At 45.2% G+C, this 18,942-nt stretch overlaps 1 protein-coding gene and 1 pseudogene across 5 annotated transcripts in view; one reads left to right on the top strand and one right to left on the bottom strand.

Annotated features, from left to right (window-relative positions):
* The window catches only part of COPS7B (COP9 signalosome subunit 7B), a 35,084-nt gene that overhangs the window by 3,739 nt on the left and 12,403 nt on the right, over positions 1-18,942 (top strand). For 3 of the 5 annotated variants that reach the window (XR_011246536.1, XR_009520099.2, XM_060015929.2), the window contains exons 1-6: positions 1,568-1,702; positions 3,387-3,564; positions 7,900-7,975; positions 10,207-10,295; positions 13,115-13,317; positions 15,154-15,259. Coding sequence is in view for 3 of the 5 variants with exons in the window: in XM_060015929.2 (XP_059871912.1) it covers positions 3,403-3,564; positions 7,900-7,975; positions 10,207-10,295; positions 13,115-13,317; positions 15,154-15,259 (636 nt within the window). In the remaining 2 variants the exon portion in view is untranslated. Of the gene's footprint in view, positions 1-1,567; positions 1,703-3,386; positions 3,565-7,899; positions 7,976-10,206; positions 10,296-13,114; positions 13,318-15,153; positions 15,260-17,167; positions 17,279-18,942 lie in introns of those variants that run through there. The other 2 variants (XM_060015930.2, XM_060015931.2) reach the window with 2 other exon arrangements.
* On the bottom strand, positions 5,000-5,418 carry LOC132428715 (large ribosomal subunit protein eL28 pseudogene; annotated as a pseudogene).

Raw genomic sequence — 18,942 nt, 5'->3', positions numbered from 1 at the left:
ATCTCTCTCTCATAGCACTTAACACATTGAAGCTTTTTGAGGGCAAGAACCTTGTCTTATCTTCATATAAACTTCTAGAACATAATATGTGCTAAAGAAAATTTTAAAATAAATGAATGCGTTGGTGCTCGGCTCCTTTGTATCTGTCTAATTTCTGCACTCGAATGCACGAAAGGTAATAGGGTTTTTTTCCTCATCTTCAAGACCTGAAAGTCTGTGGTGTATACTTTAAAGGAACCAGCCTAAGTGTTCAGTTACATGGCATTCTTATCCATCTTCCAGGGGAGTTGGTAAGTACCAAATGCAACGCCACGAATGTCATTTTGGTCACAGAACCATTGTTGGCTCAACCCATCTTCTGCTTATTTTAAAATATTTTCTGAATAAAGATGAAGAGCATGGTCTTTGGCTTCAGATAGCCTGGGTTTCAAAGCAGACTTTTTTTTTAAAATTATTTTTGGCTGAGTTGGGTCTTGGTTGCTGCGCGTGGATTTTCTCTAGCTGCGGCGAGCAGGGGCTGCTCTTCGTTGTGGTGCGCGGGCTTCTCATTGCGGTGGCTTCTTTTGTTGCGGAGCACTGGCTCTAGGTGTGCGGGCTTCAGTAGTTGTGGCACGTGGGCTCAGCCGTGGTGGCTGGCAGGCTCTAGAGCGCAGGCTCAGTAGTTGTGGCACATGGGATTAGTTGCTCTGCGGCATGTGGTCTCTTTCCGGACCGGGGCTCGAACCCATGTGCCCTGAATTGGCAGGCGGATTCTTAACCACCGCGCCACCAGGGAAGCCCTCAAAGCAGACTTTCATACTTACCGGCTTTTGGATTTTTTAAATCATTAGTTAATTAATTAATGGCTGTGTTGGGTCTATGTTGCTGCGCGAGGGCTTTCTCTAGTTGCGGCAAGCAGGGGCTATTCTTTGCGGTGCGCGGGCTTCTCATTGTGGTGCCTTTTCTTGTTGTGGAGCACAGGCTGTTGGTGCACAGCCTTCAGTAGTTGTGGCATGCAGTCTCAGTAGTTGTGGCTCACGGGCTTAGTTACTCCATGATCTGTGGGACCTTTCCGGACCAGGGTTATGAACCTGTGTCCCCTGCATGGGCAGGTAGATTCTTAACCACTGCGCCACCAGGGAAGTCCCTGGCTTTTGGATTTTTAGGCTTAGTTATGTCACCTGAAAAATGGGAATAATATGACAGGCCGAGAGTTATTATGAGAATTCAGTGAGACAATGTACAGCACCTGGCACATGGAAAAACGCTCAGTAAACGGTAGTTATTAGGCTTAGTATGTCTCTGTACCCCGAGGGTAGCCACAGTCGCCCTACGGAACTTCTGAGGGTAAAGCTCGGCCAAAGAGGATGGATTTAGGGCCCAGGATGGTGATGGCGATGGTTGGGGGGGGCCAAGTACTGCCTAGGCTATATTCCTCTCCTCAGGGCCCCCACCCTGTCCTGGGCTACAGCCCAGCTCGGGACCCACTTTCCCCGGCCGGGGCCGCCCTGGAGATCTGAGGCTGCAAACGCGGCGGGGGAACCTAGTGTGGGCGGAACTCGAGTGCAGCGGCGGGAGGCTTCCGGGGGAGCCGCAAGGGCAACGGGTCGGCGGAGGCAGAAAAGCGTCGGACGCCGGGCCGATCATGGACGCTTGACAACCTGCGGGCAGGCGCCGGGAGGCCAAGCCAGCGACCGAGAGGACGGAGAGGCGGCGAGGACAGGTAGGGGCCGGCGAGAGGGTGGGGCCCGGCGTGCCAGGTTCGTCTGGGCCGTCAGGCTTAGCGCCAGCCGTGGGAAAAGCCCTCAGCCACACCGCCCCGCCCCCGCTCCGGGGAGCGCGATCCGCGGCTCATCACCCTGCACCCGCGGCTCTGCTTGGAACACGCCACCCGCCCTGAAGTACACCCCAGTCCTCGACTCTCAGCATCCGCACCGCGGTTGCTCTCGCTTCCCCACCCGTAAAGGCTGCTCCTTTGCCCCTCTGCCGTCCATCAAAATAGCGCCTCCCCCTAGGACGGGAATTCATCTCCCCTGAGTTCCTAGCCGCCTCCTCGGGCTCTCCCACTCCAGAAGACAGCGATTATCGGCGCCTCCTCATCTCTTTGCCCCCGCGGACTTTGCTCCTTAGGCCGAGGTTTTTTTGAGGGACCGAAGTTCTGTCCGTTTTTCTACCCCTTCTCCATCTCCACGCCCTGTCATTCAATGTCTTCGCACGTGTCCACTTGGAAGCGAGGTTTTTGTTTTTCCTCTCCTAACCATCACCTTCCCCCGACATCTCCTTCCTACCCTCTCCCCTCAGTTTCCCCTTCCCTCAGCAACCTTTATTCCTTAGCACTTCATTTTTGCTGCTTCCGACAAGACCTCCTTAGGTAATCCTGGATGAAGCGACATACTTGCTTTTGTAGTACTGTGAAAGGGCTGCCACTCTTGGTGCCTGCCTCCAGAGGAAAACTTAGTTTCTCACGAAGCTAACCTTTTTTGATTTATTGTTTTTTTCACTGTACTATACTTCTTCATTTTGTCACACTGCCCAGTATATTATCATTTTTGGAGGAGTAATCTTTTCTCATGGAGAACTCCTGTAGAATAGATACGCAGTGTGTGTGTTCACACACCCAGCTTGTAGTAAGTAGATTATACAGTTGAGGGACCCTCCTGTCCTAATGTCTTCAGGGTGGCAATAGTATATCTTCATTGTTTTCTCAAATCTTTTTATTGTTTTCTTGAGATTTTATACAAATTCTGAAGTCGTGTTTGGTAAAATGTCACATATCAGTAGGAGGCCAAATAAAGGGATTTTCCTCATGGACTTACACAGCATGTATGTGTGTATTTTCTTAGTTTGAATATGTTGCTGCTTATCTTTCAAGATGATTTCCCCCTTTTTCTATCTGATCAATGACTTATTTGATAAATGGGCCATCTTTCTTGTCTGCTTTTTGTCTTTCCTTATCTGCATCTGGCTATAGGTGGGATTCTAATGACACACCGAAGCTGTAACTGATTGCTTTTGCTTACATTTGCTGCGTCTGTGTTTTGGCAAGATTCTCTGCTTCTTAACCAGAGTCTAAAAATGAGGTAGATATAAGACACCTACTGAGATACTCCTGTGTGTTTCTTGAGGTCCTGGTTAGGTTTAAGGGCTTAGAAGGTGCTGCCTTTGGCAAAGGGCCAGATGGAATGAAATGGCTTTTACTAAATGTATTTTAAACCTCAGAATAAGGACAAAATCCCTTTAACTCCCAGTTAAACGCTACCCATCTCACAAAATGAGATCTGGACTGAGGAGCTGTTTTTTCCTTTTTGAATACTGTAAAATTAAAGTATTCTGATGTCTAATCCAGCATTCAATAGGCATAGACTTTGCAAAGGAGAAGGAAGAATGAAATACTTTTCTTTGGACAGATCTCAAGACCAGAGAATGGCAGGCGAACAGAAACCCTCAAGTAACCTCCTGGAACAGTTTATCTTACTAGCCAAAGGTACCAGTGGCTCAGCCCTCACTGCTCTCATAAGCCAAGTTTTGGAGGCTCCTGGAGTATATGTCTTCGGAGAACTGCTGGAGCTGGCCAATGTGCAGGAGGTAAGAGCAGTTTCTGAACAATTTTTCTGTCTTCTTTGTTCTCAACCTTCCTGTGATTCTCCAGGTTTCCAAGGAATTTCCATGCTGAAGCATTGTGGACCCATGAGATATCCTTTTGAGGAATTGGTGAGGCAGGGGAAGAGAGCAAGGATAATGTCCTGGGCTCCTTCTGGTCAATATTTTTATCTGAATTTGGGGCAAATTTTGATTGGGTTGCTAGTAATTCGAAAGATAGGGGAAAAAATCCAACTGAACCTGATGAATTAGAAAAGTAGAGTATAAGCATGGACTGATGTTTAACAGGGGTAGTTTCAGTCATTCTTAGGGACAAAAAACCTCCAGTGCAAATATAGACATTGAAAATTGGTCAGATACATACATAGCAGAAAATTTTTGTTATCGAACATGAGATGGGCATGAATAAAGAATATATTGTTGGGCTTCCCTGGAGGCGCAGTGGTTAAGAATCCGTCTGCCAGTGCAGGGGACATGGGTTCGAGTCCTGGTCCAGGAAGATCCCACATGTCACAGAGCAACTAAGCCTGTGCGCCACAACTACTGAGCCTGCGCTCTAGAGCCCACGAGCCACAACTACTGAGCCCGCGTGCCACAGTTACTGAAGCCGGCAAGCCTAGAGTCCGTGCTCTGCAACAAGAGAAGCCACCTCAACGAGAAGCCTGTGCACTGCAATGAAGAGTAGCCCCTGCTCGCCACAACTAGAGAAAGCCTTTGTGCAGCAACTAAGACCCAAAGCAGCCAAAAATAAATACATTTATTTTAAAAAAAGAATGTATTGTTCCTGTGAAAAGGGCAGTGTTGTGCTGAAGAAGGTGTGTAAAAAAGATATGACAGGGCTTCCCTGGTGGTGCAGTGGTTGAGAATCTGCCTGCCAATGCAGGGAACATGGGTTCGAGCTCTGGTCTGGGAAGATCCCACATGCCGCGGAGCAACTAGGCCCGTGAGCTGCAACTACTGAGCCTGCACGTCTGGAGCCTGTGCTCTGCAACAAGAGAGGCAGCGATAGTAAGAGGCCCATGCACCGCGATGAAGAGTGGTCCCCGCTCGCCGCAACTAGAGAAAGCCCTCGCACAGAAATGAAGACCCAACACAGCCAAAAATAAAAAAAATAAAAAAAGATTCCACATCTTCCCCCAACGTTGGCCAAAAAAAAAAAAAAAAGATATGACATGAAAAGCTGGGAAGTAGTCCTTTTTGCTTTGTTTGCTTGTTTGATGTTGTTATTAAAACCTTGGGTATCACTTTTGGTTGTTGTGCCTTAAAAATGAGAAGATCTGGTGAAGAGTAACCAGGTGGAACAGACATGTAAAGCAACCTATACTTTTTCAACCTCTACTTCCCATTTTGGATATTTTTATATTTATTGATTGATACTTTTATATTGATTGATCGAAAAGTCTGGTGACATCTTCTTACTTTGGAGGATGTGCTCAGGAGCTCTTGGTAGGGTGGGTTGGCTTCCTCTTCACCATCACAGCTTCTTCCTGGCTGCCCAGGGTGGTGCCTGCTCTGCTGACGGCCACCATGTGCAGATCTGGGCAGTACTTGTTCTTGTGGATCATGTGCGCGATGCTACTGAGTGTCGCCCAGGCATTCTTCTTGATGGTGGTCCACACATATGGGGTGGCTGACTTTTGCTGGCCAGATCTTCTCTTCATGACACTAGGACACCTTTGCCATTGGCTGCCGGCTCCATGCCTGTAGCCCTGCTGTGAATCAGCCCGTTGTAGCAGAAGGAGTATGGGTCTTCACGTTACTGGACTTGCTGCTGTACATCTGCTTATTCCTCTTGGTTAGTAAACTTGAGCAGTTCCCCATGATCATCCATTGCAGGTGTGTGGAGTGGCATCATTTCCTCTCCCTGCAATAGCTGGAAACAGGAAGACCTAGTTTTATTTATTTATTTATTTTTTTGCGGTACGTGGGCCTCTCACTGTTGTGGCCTCTCCCGTTGTGGAGCACAGGCTCCGGACGTGCAGGCTCAGCGGCCATGGCTCACGGGCCCAGCCGCTTCGCGGCTCCTCCCGGGGCACGAAGCCGTGTCCCCTGCATCAGCAGGTGGACTCTCAACCACTGCGCCACCAGGGGAGCACCTAGTTTTATTTTTTAATTGTAAATTTTTGTTTAATGTCAGCCTGTCTTGCTAGATTGTAAGCTCCGTGACGGTAAGATCTATTGTGCTCACCATTGTTTTCCTTAGAGCTTATTTTGTAGCCTGACACACAGTAGACTTTCAGTAAAAATTTAATTACCAGAGATAGAAAAGGAATCCTGTGAGGGAAATTTAAGAAAACTGAGTTTTTTTTTTAATAGGCTTTATTTCTTTAGAGCAGTTTTAGATTCACAGCAAAGTTGAGAGGAAGTTACAGACAGTTCTAATATACCTTGTGCTCTCATACATGAACAGCCTGCCACCAGTGTGGAACTACACTGGCACGTCATTGTCACCCAAAGACCATAGTTTACATTAGGGATCACATTTGGTGTTTTATAGTCTATGGGTTTAGACAAATGTATAATGACATGTCCCATTACAGTATCATACAGAGTATTTGACTGCCCTGAAAGTCCTCTGTTCTGCCTCTTCATCCCTTCCTCCCCTCTAATCCCTGGCCACTGATCTTTTTACTTCTTCCAGAATGTTGTGTAGTTGGAATCATACATATGGAGCCTTTTCAGAGTGGCTTCTTTCACTTAGTAATATTGCATTTAAATTTCCTCCCTGCTCTTTCATGGCTTGGTAGCTCATCATTTTTCAAAAGAAGAGATGACCAAAGGGTAGTGTGTTTCTTCAAGTTTGTGAAAAGCCTGAATGAATATGCCAGGTGGTTGTTTCATATGGAAGTTTGGGTAAGAGGAGATGGATGAAAATTAAAGCCAGAAAGACCTTGTTGACTTAGGCCAGTGGGAGAAATTTTGGAGTGTCTGCTTTAGAGAAAATAGTCTTTTATGGCTAGTTTTGTAATCGTCTGTCTGAAAAGTGGGGGCTAGATTTGATGGTCTCTTCCACTTATGATTCAGGGCCTCAGGAGATTCTCGGTAACCTGAGACAGTAGGCTGGGGTATTCAGATGCTAGAGTTCTTGTTGGAGTGCTTAGCAAATCACCCTTATCTTCCCATAGTTTGTTTTTTTCCATATGTGAGCTGGGAATAAGCTAGCTGCCTTTCAGTGGTCAGAAATTACAGACATAGTTTTTGGAAGCTTTTTTTAAAAGATGGTTAAAATCAAGTGGTATTGTTGGTGTCCACAGAATACCACTTGGTTCCTGTTTAGACTTTATTGAGTTTGGTAAATTGGAAGAGTAACAGGTACATTATTTGTGAGTAAGGGAAACACCCAGTTACGGTAACTGGCAGCAGAGCAGAGTAGAGCAGTTCCTGGCAGAACAGTATCTCTTTCGTTTTTCTTCTACAGAGAGCTCTTTGCCATTAGCATTAGCGAGGAATAAGTAATTCTAATGAAAACTTTTATTTGGGGCTGGTATCCTGGTTTCCTGTCGCAGCTGGGCTGTTCTGTCACGCCTTATGCTGTGCTAATCTCCAGCATTCACAGTCCACATGTAGTCCTGAAGCTTGGAGCCAACCCTACACTTTTTTCAGTTTGGATTGATAGTGGCTTGTGCTGTACCCGCCAAGCTGGTATATTGACAAGACTGCTCCAGTCTGTTTTTTTTTTAACTTATTTATTTGATTTATTTTTGGCTGTGTTGGGTCTTTGTTGCTGTGGACGGGCTTTCCCTAGTTGTGGAGAGCGAGGGCTACTGTTCGTTGCAGTGCGCGGGCTTCTCATTGCAGTTGCTTCTCTTGTTGTGGAGCACAGGCTCGAGGCGCGTGGGCTCAGTAGTTGTTGTGCATGGGTTCTAGAGCGCAGGCTCAGTAGTTGTGGCGCACAGGCTTAGTGCTCCGCCGCATGTGGGATCTTCCCGGACCAGGAGTTGAACCCGTGTCCCCTGCATTGGCAGGCGGATTCTTAACCACTGCGCCACCAGGGAAGTCCCTCCAGTCTGTTTTGATGGCAGGGGAATCCTGAGCAAACCTGAACTGCTCCCAGTGCTTACTGCTGTGTGTGTGTGCGTCTGTGTGACAAAAGTAGCTCCTGGGCATGCTCTGTGCAGTATAAAGCATGTACTCCTCAGAGAGAAAAATTAAACTTGGGGCCTTATTTATTTTTTCCCAAAGACTCAAAGAGTTGGGAGGGACCTCAGGGACCAAGCAATAAAACGGTCAGAACTGTGGCATGTGATCACCTGCCCTCTTCTTGAACACTGCAGTGATTGGTAGCTCGGTCTGTGAACTGCTGTTTTTTTTCCTCCTCAGCTTGCAGAAGGAGGTAATGCTGCTTATTTGCAGTTGCTGAATCTGTTTGCCTATGGAACATACCCAGATTACATAGGTGAGTTGGTTAAGATCCTCCAAAGACTTTTCTTAATTTTGTTGCTCTGTCTGGATATGTTGCCTTCATGAGGGTCACTGAGGTCTGGGATATAAAACATGGGGTGGTATCTTCCTAACCTGGCTGTTTCTCATTCTACTGTGCTCTGTAAGTGACCTCGCATGAGGACTTTCGTTCCCGCCTTTTATTTCCTAGTGGGTAAATGGGGACTATGTTTATGCTCATCCACGAATATAGCCCTTGTTTATTTTCCAGATGAGATTCTTGAGGACTGGTGTTTGTAGAACACTTGGAGTGTTGTGAAATGTCGGAATACTTTGTAAAGTATTTAAGCGTTGTAAATATTATCTAAATACTATCATCATATTGAAGAAAGTTTGGAAAACAGGGAAAAAAGTCACTTGTACTCCCATTAAACTGCTGTTAGCATTATGGTGCTGGACTTTTCTTCCTTGTGCTTGTGCTTTCTGATATGTAGGTGTAAGTAGATTATGTGTACCATTTTATATCTTGCTTTATTCACTTATTTCATAGGCATTTATCCATGTTTTAAGTCTTTGTAGTCATTTTTAATATTCCATAATCGAATACTCCATAATCTACTTACCCCCTTCTCTTTTGTAGATCATTTGAGTCATTGTATTGATAAATTAGAATCTTAAATATCAGGAATGAGGTGCATGAATGTCCAGACACTAACTTACCTTCCACCCAAGCCATTTTTGTCTGGCTTCCCTAGTTTATTTTAGTGATAATGATATAGGCCTGGCAGTTTCTTTTAGTGGTGTGACTCAGGGTCTTCTCTACTATGTCCTCGACTTCCCCTTTTTTCTCATTTTCTTTCTCCATGGTCACTTCTACTTACTCGGTGCTGCTGCCAGACTGGACAGTTTGCCACTTGCCAGCTTTTTCTGACCTTCACTTTGTTCCAGTGTGTGTATCCTTTGTTTCCATCCTCACTAAAGAGCAGCATTTTACAGACTCTAGAACCAGGATTCTTGCATTATATTCTGTGTCCACTTCAATAGTTGTGTGTTCTTTGGTAAATTAAATGGTCTTCTGTACCTCAGTCTCCTTATCTGTAAAATGGGAGTAATAAAAAGGTCCACAATCCCTTATCTGCACTTCTTGGGCTAGATGTTTCATAATTTAGAATTTTGGGGACTTTAAAAAGGTAATATGATGCATATACTTTTTTATGTAACACCCTCGAGAGATGTGGGCAGCACCGGTAGTCAAACACATTCACAGTTTTGCAGCAAAACAAATGAATATTCACAACAAGTGGGATAAAAAGCCTAACTCAATTTAGGTCATGATTTGCCACCAAATGAATTTCAGCACCGTGCTCAAGGGAGCAAAAGCAGTGTGGATTCACCTTTTTGGAATCCAGCATTATGGATAAGGAATTGAAGACATTTGGAATCTGTCTTGTGGGGCTGTTGTGAGGACTAACTGGATGTGTGTGCACTTACACTAAGTAAAGCTTGCCATATACGTTGCCTTGGCTGGTGCCATTGCTGTTGCTATTATTGTTATTGCTAAAGTTTTGCCTGTCCTTCAAGGATCATCTCATAGTCCACCTTTCTTTCTTTTTGTCTCCTGTACCTCCCCAGTTCCCCAGTGTGACTGCACTCACTTGCACTCTCTCTTTTTTCTCTCCCCCTGTTTCCCTTTCTGCCTCTCCCCCACCTCCTCACCCTTTTGTTCTCTTCTGGTAGTTTGTACCTTTCTTCTGGTAGTTCTCTTGCATTTGTAGCTGTTGAAACTTTGGATGGTAAGACTGAGGACAAATCCAGGGCCATTGAGTTGCACGACTCTGGGTGGTAGTTGGTGCTCCTGGAGTTGCGGAGTGTAGCAGCCCTGACAAGCCCCGTCTGTTCTCCTTGAATCACTTAAGACAGTGCATTGCACATAACAGACGCTCAGTGAAGACATGTTGAAAATAGTACTCCAGTAAGAGAATTGTCATGCCGTTTTGTGCACTGATGCCCGGCTTCTTAGGAGACTAAGCTTCTTGTGTGTAGAGATTCAGTTTTGTCTTCTTTGGTAGCACATGGTATTTCAGAGAAGATGGGAGGTGCTTATGGAACATTTGCCTAGTGAATAAGTGCAGAGTCATGACAGTGATTCAATAGCAGGTTTGATGTGGGGAGTTGGTGTGCTTATTCCATGAAGAAATCCTAATTTTATTTTGTGTCTTGATTTTTGTGGTGGGTGGGACTGAGCAGCCAACAAGGAGAGCCTGCCAGAACTGAGCACAGCTCAGCAGAACAAGCTGAAACACCTTACCATCGTGAGCTTGGCGTCAAGGATGAAGGTACGATCCAAACCCTTTCCTGTCTTCCTCCTTACCTCGAGGCAGGTGTCACATTGGCATCAGTGTGGGAACTCCCAGCTACACACAGTTGAGTTGCATCATAAATGCATAAAATTTGCCTGGCAAAGGACAAAAGAGAAAAAGATAACAGTTAAAATAGTGTAGATAATTACTCACCATTCCATTTAGGAAAAGTATGCCCAGGAGTGATTGTGAATCAGCAGGTCTCAGTTCTGGCATGCCGTGGTACCCCACGTGCTGTGAGCATTTTGCCATGCTTAAAGGAGACTGCTGTTTCAAGATACAGATTTTTCAAACATCAAGGCATCTCAAGGCAAGTTAACTGCTTCAGCTGTTGCTCAGTGCACAGTGAACTGTTCCTGTGCAGGAGGAAAAACTTGCTATGTTGAACTTACTGAGAGATAGATTTTTTAATATGCTGCCTTCCTCTGGGGATTTTCAAGATTAATTTTACTAATTGGAATTTTTGCCTTCTCTGCTAACTTCTGACCCTAACCTTCTGTAAGATACCACTCCACTATATCTCTGAGTTCTTCTTTTTAGAAGAAGACGTGCAACCAGCTGCTTATAGCCATTAACAAAGAAGATCCAGGTTTGATTAATTTATAGTTGATTTTTGGCTCTCTGCCCAATCCCAGCCTAAATGTCTATAAATTTTTGTGGGGCTGTGCCTTTGAAAAAGTTTGCTTTTTGCATTTCCCCTCTGTGATTGAGCTGGAGAGATGTATATTTGTTCTTGGATTGCTGTTTCACGTGCTAAAATTATTTTATCTGGCCTAATCACAAATTTCTGATTCTCAGCTGGGCACTTCAGGTGGGAGGCCTATTTTGTTAGGAAATGAGGACCTGAATTTTTTTTTGTCCTGATCATGAACTTCTCAAGTGTAGCAAAGAGTAGGAGCGACTTTTTCCCTCGTTTCTGCAACCTGTCATTCTTTTTTTTTTAACATCTTTATTGGAGTATAATTGCTTTACAATGGTGTGTTAGTTTCTGCTGTACAACAAAGTGAATCAGCTATACATATACTTATATCCCCATATCTCCTCCCTCTTGCGTCTCCCTCCCATCCTCCGTATCCCATGCCTCTAGGTGGTCACAAAGCACCGAGCTGATCTTGCTATGCGGCTGCTTCCCACTAGCTATCTGTTTTACATTTGGTAGTGTGTATATTTCCATGCCACTTCCTCACTTCGTCCCAGCTTACCCTTACCCCTCCCCGTGTCCTCAAGTCCATTCTCTACCTCTGCATCTTTATTCCTGTCCTGCCCCTAGGTTCTTCAGAACCTTTTTTTTTTTTTTTTAGATTCCATACATATGTGTTAGCATATGGTATTTGTTTTTCTCTTTCTTACTTACTTCACTCTGTATGACAGTCTCTAGGTCCATCCACCTCACTACAAATAACTCAATTTCATTTCTTTTTTATGGCTGAATAATATTCCATTGTATATATGTGCCACGTTTTCTTTATCCACTCATCTGTCGCTGGACACTTAGGTTGCTTCCATGTCCTAGCTATTGTAAATAGAGCTGCAGTGAACATTGTGGTACATGACTCTTTTTGAATTATGGTTTTCTCAGGGTATATGCCCAGTAGTGGGATTGCTGGGTTGTGTGGTAGTTCTATTTTTAGTTTTTTAAGGAACCTCCATACTGTTCTCCACAGTGGCTGTATCAATTTACATTCCCACCAACAGTGCAAGAGTGTTCCCTTTTCTCCAAACCCTCTCCAGCATTTATTGTTTGTAGATTCTTTGATGATGGCCATTCTGACTGGTGTGAGGTGACACCTCATTGTAGTTTTGATTTGCATTTCTCTAACGATTAGTGATGTTGAGCATCCTTTCATGTGTTTGTTTGCAATCTGTATATCTTCTTTGGAGAAATGTCTGTTTAGGTCTTCTGCCCATTTTTGGATTGGGTTGTTTGTTTTTTTGCTCTTGAGCTGCATGAGCTGCTTGTATAATTTGGAGATTAATCCTTTGTCCAACCTGTCATTCTAAGCCCCTGTACCAACCCTGGATTTCAGACCTTTAGTCATAGAAAAACCCCCAGGTATGTTTGCCCTCTTCTCCTCATACATCTTCCTCCTGTTTCTGCAGATTTGATTGCTGTGTTAATTTTCAAACTAATAGTGAAGTGTCATAGGATTTACAGAAAACTGGTATTTAGATAATCCAGTTGTCTTGGAGTCATGCAGAATGTCGGTACAGTCCATTACAGGACTACTGTTGGGGAATTGACATTGGTTGTCAGAGACCAAGAAAACATGTAAACTTCAGGATGACCTCTGAGCTTGCAGTATCCACTGGCCACCTGTAGGTGGATGCATTAGACTGTAAGATTTTTAATTGTGCTCTGCTGGGCAAGCAGCCAGTTTGTGTGTCCAGTATCTGAGATTCTTTTGAGTTTTTTTGATGATCTGGCGTCTTATACAAATTCTGCCAGCTTCCAAGAGGCAGCAGAGTGCCACATACTGAGGATATCTCTTTTTCCTCTAGAAAGAGTCTTTGGGATCTCTAAGAGTGTGCTTCAGAGCATGAAAGCTGGAAGCTGAGCAAAGTCCAGGAGGCAGGGGATGGAGGAGAACGCATTCCTAGATGCTGTGGGTCTTGTTTGGATCCCACAGGTCTCACAGCTCATTTATCCATCTCTTGTTGCCATAGATGTTAATAATTACCACTAGACTGCATTTCCCAAAGCCCTGAGGCATATGTTGGCTATCTGAGTAATAACCTGAATTTTCTTTAATGTTTACCAATGGTTTTTGTAAACATCACATGTACCTTATCTATAGTGTATCCCCTACTCCGTGCTGCTGAAGGACCTGGAGATGCGGAATCTCCGGGAACTGGAAGACCTCATCATCGAGGCTGTCTACACTGATATCATCCAGGGCAAGCTGGATCAGCGAAACCAGCTGCTAGAAGTGGATTTCTGCATTGGCCGTGACATCCGAAAGAAAGATATCAATAATATTGTCAAGACCTTGCATGAATGGTGAGGCTCAAAGAAGGAGGTGCCCCCCTCTATAGGGAGGGGATACCCAGCATGCCCTCTATGCCTCTGCTTGGGGAAATGTGATCTCCAGATATCAGCTGGGGCTGCCTGGGAGCTGGGGCCTTGGGACAGCAAGCTAGGGAGTGGGGCTGCATTTGTGACTACAGCTGTGTGGCAGTAGGAATCACTTCAGGCTTCCTAGTGCCATGGTTGTAAAATAGTTCTTGTCCTGTGCAGTTGGGGGCTGTTTAGTAGCAGGCTGTAAAATGCCCAGAGTTGGCAGGTGGAGCCTCTGAAGCCTCGCTGTGTGACACTGATCCTGTGCTTTGCAGACTCACCCTCAGTGTTTGACCAAGCTTGGGAATTAGTGTTGGTAAGATTCTTTGGATAAGAGAACCAAGTTCGGCATCAGTAACATTGGGCTAGTGTTTGTAAAACATTGTGAAGGATATTAAAGACAAGGCATGGGTTATTCTAAGTTGGAACACAGACTCATATACTGAATATTTGATAACCATATTCTGGTATATAAAAGGAAGTGGAACATTTGCATGTACTCCATTTTAATGGAATTTGATGTTTGCAAGAGCTGTTGCACGTTCTACATGGATTTGTCATGGTGTGATTCAAGGCTGAGTTGTGAAGGAGGGCCAGGGTGAGAGTATAATTGGAGGTGAGGAGAGTGTGTTCCCAGGCGGCACATGGCACGTCGGAGGCCATGAAGCAGAGTAGGCAGACTTTGTGCAGAGGGCTGGGGTTCATTTTGTCTTTAAACAGACTGACTCTCTGGCTTAGCCTCTAGGGGTGTGTATCCAGGGATGTACAGTCCAGCTTTGACCCTCTGGGGGTCCACAGCCCCCTAAGTTTCCCTCACTTCAGCTACTGTTGGATCCCCAGGCATGTACTTGCCCACCCTTTACCCCAGGTTCTGTCCCAAGTGTGACTCCAGACCCCTTCCCTTTACAACATCTGACACAAGCAGTAACTTTCAAAAGATTTTAAAACGATGAAGTCAGACTAAATGGGAAATAAACTTAGAAAACACCCCTAACATGAAAATGGTCTGGCATACAAAATCTAGGTTTCCAGTCCCACTAAAGTTGGCTGTCTTTTTCCGTTTTTGAGATGACTGACACCGTCTTTCACCTCCATAGTCTGGCTTCAACGTGTTTGCATCCAGAGGGCCTATTCTAGCCCCCATTCCAGGATGTTTACTCGTATGAATTCCTACAACTTGTTTTTATGCATTGGAGTTAGATTTGAAACAAAATTGGTATGTAGAGCGGCACCGCAAATACACAGAATGTTCCCAACTGTTGACTCTAAAGTGGAGGGTATGTGGCTATTTATTGTACTATACCTTCAACTTTTTTTTTAACGTATTTAAAATTTCAAAATAAAAAGTGGGGAAAATGATATAATGAGGAGGGGGTGGCAGTTGGGAAGTAACACACTTCTGAGAAAAAGGGCAATCTTCAAAATAGGATGCTTTTAGAAAATAAATTTTTCTATTGAGAAAACTGATTAATCAGTGCCATCTGTGAAGTCCCTCCTAATTCCTTTAATTGCGCAGTCCGTGAAGCTTTCCCATGGGATACAAAGGTTGGAAATTAAAGCTGTATTCTAAGAAACCGCCCCACATCCTCCATGTTTGTTTCCATATGCCCTATGTTATGTATTCAGAAACACCTGTCTTTTGGAAGGAGTGAAGGGGCAAGAGCGCTGGCAGACGGAGTGTTACAGGAAGTCTCTAAGGAATCGGGGAGGGAGATTTGGGAGGCTGCAGGACAACTACCAGGCTTTTCTGGGGCTCAGGGCTGGTTATCTCTTATATAGGTGCGATGGCTGCGAGGCAGTCCTGCTGGGCATCGAGCAGCAAGTTCTGAGAGCCAACCAGTACAAGGAAAACCACAGCCGAACTCAGCAGCAGGTAGAGGCCGAGGTGAGGAAGAGAACGCCTGTCCCCACTCCAGGGTATCCCTGTTTGTCCCTTGTCTTGTGATCTTGGCGTAGATGAAACAGCACTCACTCTCTCGTGGGCACTGGGTGAGGTGCTGGGGTAGAGGCGAGTGTGACCCAGGCCCTCCTCTTGGTGCTGTCCGTCTCGTTTCTGATTCCTGGTCACCAGAGCATGAGCGGGCTCGGAGGGCGGAATGTTGTAATTCCTCAGTTTACATGCACTTTGCAGCTGTAGAGCAAAAGAAACGAGTTTGGGGATGGGTCTTAAAGATGGATGGAGGGATGGTGGTTACCAGGCGGGGCAGAGGGCGGGGTGCGGCTGGGCTGGGGCACATGGGGCTTCAAGGCCCCGGTGCTGCTCTGCCTCTTAGGTTGTGTGGTGGGTGCACAGTGTTCATTGTATTCTTCTCTAATCTGTATGTGTATGTTGTAACCATTTAAAATGCATGATATGTTTCATCTTGAAAAAAGAAAAAAGGGAAAAGATTTGGTGGATGAAATGCAGGTGAAGATAAAAGTGTGTGATTGTGGTGTTAGATGCCTGGTTGTTCAGGACATTTTTAGCCTCTGGGAGAGACGCAGGCTCCAGCCCTTGAGTTAGTGGGTGTTTGTCTGCCTATAGCCTGGACACCTGTGGCGCCATCTCCCAATTTGTTTGGAGCCCTGAAGACCAGAATTTTAGCGCTGAAAGTCCTTTTCTAGCGTGATGGAGCTTGAAGCATTAATGGTATTTAATGAATTTTAGAAGTCAGGTATCCTAGAGTGTAGCAGAATGGGACCCAGAGTTACAGCTAAGGAACATAAGAAATAAGTAGTTGTGCCTTTCTAAGGGGGATTTGTAAAATTTGAAGATTTCCCCTGCTCTGTTATATGTACTCCTTGAAAATAAAACCTGGTCTTTGTAAGCCCAGCTCCTTGTCCCATGCCTAATGAGCACATAATAGGTGCTCAAATGAGTGTTTATATTTCAGGCACACCCTATAGGTGTCAGTGGACTGCTGAACTCTGCTTCCATGAACTAGAGTGCATTTATTTCAGATACACACATCCCTGTATATATATGCATACCTACGCTGTGAATGTTCCATCCACTGTAAATTTTTAACTCTACTTCTAGCCAAAGAAGTGTGAACTATATTTAATTTAGCATTAGTCAAAGACAGATGCAATTAGGAAAGTAAGCCTGCAGCTTCTCTAATAAGCTCTGTGATCCCCCTCTTGAATATTTTGCTCTCTTCTCTGACCTGGGATTGATGTCTGAGCAAAGTAGGACAGTATTCACTGATTCTTCCCTGTACATCAGACCCTGGAAACAGTAGATTTGGAGGCGAAATGCCCACCTGACCTGGGATAGCCTGAAACACTCTTAAACCTGGTTGGTGGCACAGGAGGAGGAGTCTGATCGCTACTGGCTGCCCCATTGTGCTCGGACTGTTGCTAATTGTGTGGCAGGTGGTGGGCTTGACTGTGGTCATTTGCAAAACTGAATGATACTAGTTCTAGAATTTTGAATGGCTCAAGTTTATTTCCAGAAAAAATGGCATCTGATGAAAGAAGGCACTGCCTAATGTTGAGGCACGACCAATACGTAGACAACAGTGTGGGCTCCTTAGGTTATGGTTATTAAATGAGAGCCAGCACACATGGATTAGCTCGGGCGGCCCACTGCTGGAAAACACAGCTGGCAGAGCCTGATGCTGCCACCAGGTGGCAGTAAAGATTTGATTAAGTTTGAGAGAAAGAAATTTGAGGAAACCTCCAAGGTCACCTCCACTACCAATTAAAACAGTTTACTAATTTAATAATCTTCTAGGAAATCTAGAACAGACAGGTATGAGAAGAGTGGGAGTGTGGTCAAAGCCCAGAGCCTTGACAGTTTTTCCATTCACAGATGCATGATCTGGCTACTATGTGAGGGATGCTGACCGTCCCCCAGCTGAAGGCACATGGAAGGTGCTCACTAAGTATTTGTTGACTTGAAAATAAAACAGATCTACCACAAACACAGCTGTAATTCTGTCCTATTCTGCTTGTATTTATGCTTCCGTTACTCTTGACTTAACTTTTTTTTTTTTTTTTTTGCGGTACCCGGGCCTCTCCCTGTTGTGGCCTCTCCCGTTGCGGAGCACAGGCTCCGGACGTGCAGGCTCAGCGGCCATGGCTCACGGGCCCAGCTGCTCCGCGGCATGTGGGATCTTCCCAGACCGGGGCATGAACCCGTATCCCCTGCATCGGCAGGCGGACTCTCAACCACTGCGCTACCAGGGAAGCCCTTGACTTAACTTTTATAGTCATTTTCTCAACTGAGTTGATCTTTTCTTTACTTGTCCTTAAGTTAGATTGCTTGTTCCCAGAGGGGAAATCTTGACGTTTTTCTCCCAAAATCTTATAACAGCAGCTATCTTCTGTTGAGTATTAGCTTTAAGAGTCTTCCCTCTTAACGAAGTCAGCCCTATCACAAACTGCCTAAGAATATTCTCTCCTTTTAGTTTTTCACAGAAATAGCGCATAATTAGTTACAATTCCAGCATACCTGGAGGAGATAGAACAATAACATTATGAGCTGTGTCATTACCTCTGAGCAAATACCCTGGAGGGGAGGTAATGATCACCTCCACAAAGCACCTCCTCATTTACATTTGATTTTGGAGTGTATTTTTCTTCATATTTCAGTGCGCTTATAAGTCTGATGTTCTCTGGAATGTCAGTCTGTAGTTCTTGCTGCATTCACAAAATAGGCTGTGTTCCAGTCAGGTAGGTAATAGAGCATAATTGGACAAAGTAAGCCCTGTTTTTCTTTATGTAGAAAATGCCCCAGGAGTTAAGTTAGTGACAGATCTTGAGCCTGTTGGCTGTGTGGTGCGCCAAGAGTGTGCTTCTCGGTGCTTCCGGGAGTGCTTCTCTCCATCTCCCCGTTCTTCTTTTCTATGTAACCCTTTCCCCACTGTGCACTCTACTTCTGTTGTCTCCCTTTGCTCTGCCCCATAGCTCAAAGAGGTTTTCCTACCCTAAGACTCTCTTCTTTCTCCTTTTGCCTGAATATTTAACGTCTCTAGTAGAACTAGGCTGTGATTTTGTTAGCAGGCGCAGTCCCACCTGAAAACTCCTGAGGCCCATGATTTGAGGGGCTTGACAAACTCTAGGTCATCTGGGGTAATGGGATGGGGATGGCCTGCAAGCCAGACTACTCAAGGAAGAAAATTAGAAGGATCAGGGGCATTTAGGCCAAAGAAGACAAGTCTGCGGGATACTAGTCGTCGTTTAAAGGGCGGCTCTGTGCAAGAGCAGTTAGACTTCTCAGGATTGTTTCTTGAAGCTGAGATGGGCTTAACTGGTGGACCTACATGAGTGGCCACTCTTGGGTCCCGGAAGGAGCTATCTGCAGGTAGACCTGCACAGCTATTACAAAAAGCTAGTTGACTCTTAACTCCCCTTCAACTATGAGAGTCTGTTATTGGCTCAGCAGTCTACTTTGTGAGTTCCCTGTGTTTAAAATGCTAACAGTCAAACTGATTGCGCATGACATATCCATAATAGGGCCCCTGTGAGCCATGTCATCCCCCCCATCCAGGCTGAGGCCTTGTTTAAGATAAAGGGCCTCATTTCCTAGGCTAAGAGACACTTGCCCAAGAAGCCCTCTTTTTCCCTATGGCATGTTTACCTGAC

Source organism: Delphinus delphis, chromosome 7, assembly GCF_949987515.2.
Source record: "Delphinus delphis chromosome 7, mDelDel1.2, whole genome shotgun sequence".
Classification (NCBI taxonomy): Eukaryota; Metazoa; Chordata; class Mammalia; order Artiodactyla; family Delphinidae; genus Delphinus; species Delphinus delphis.
This window is presented reverse-complemented; position numbering and strand designations above follow the sequence as displayed.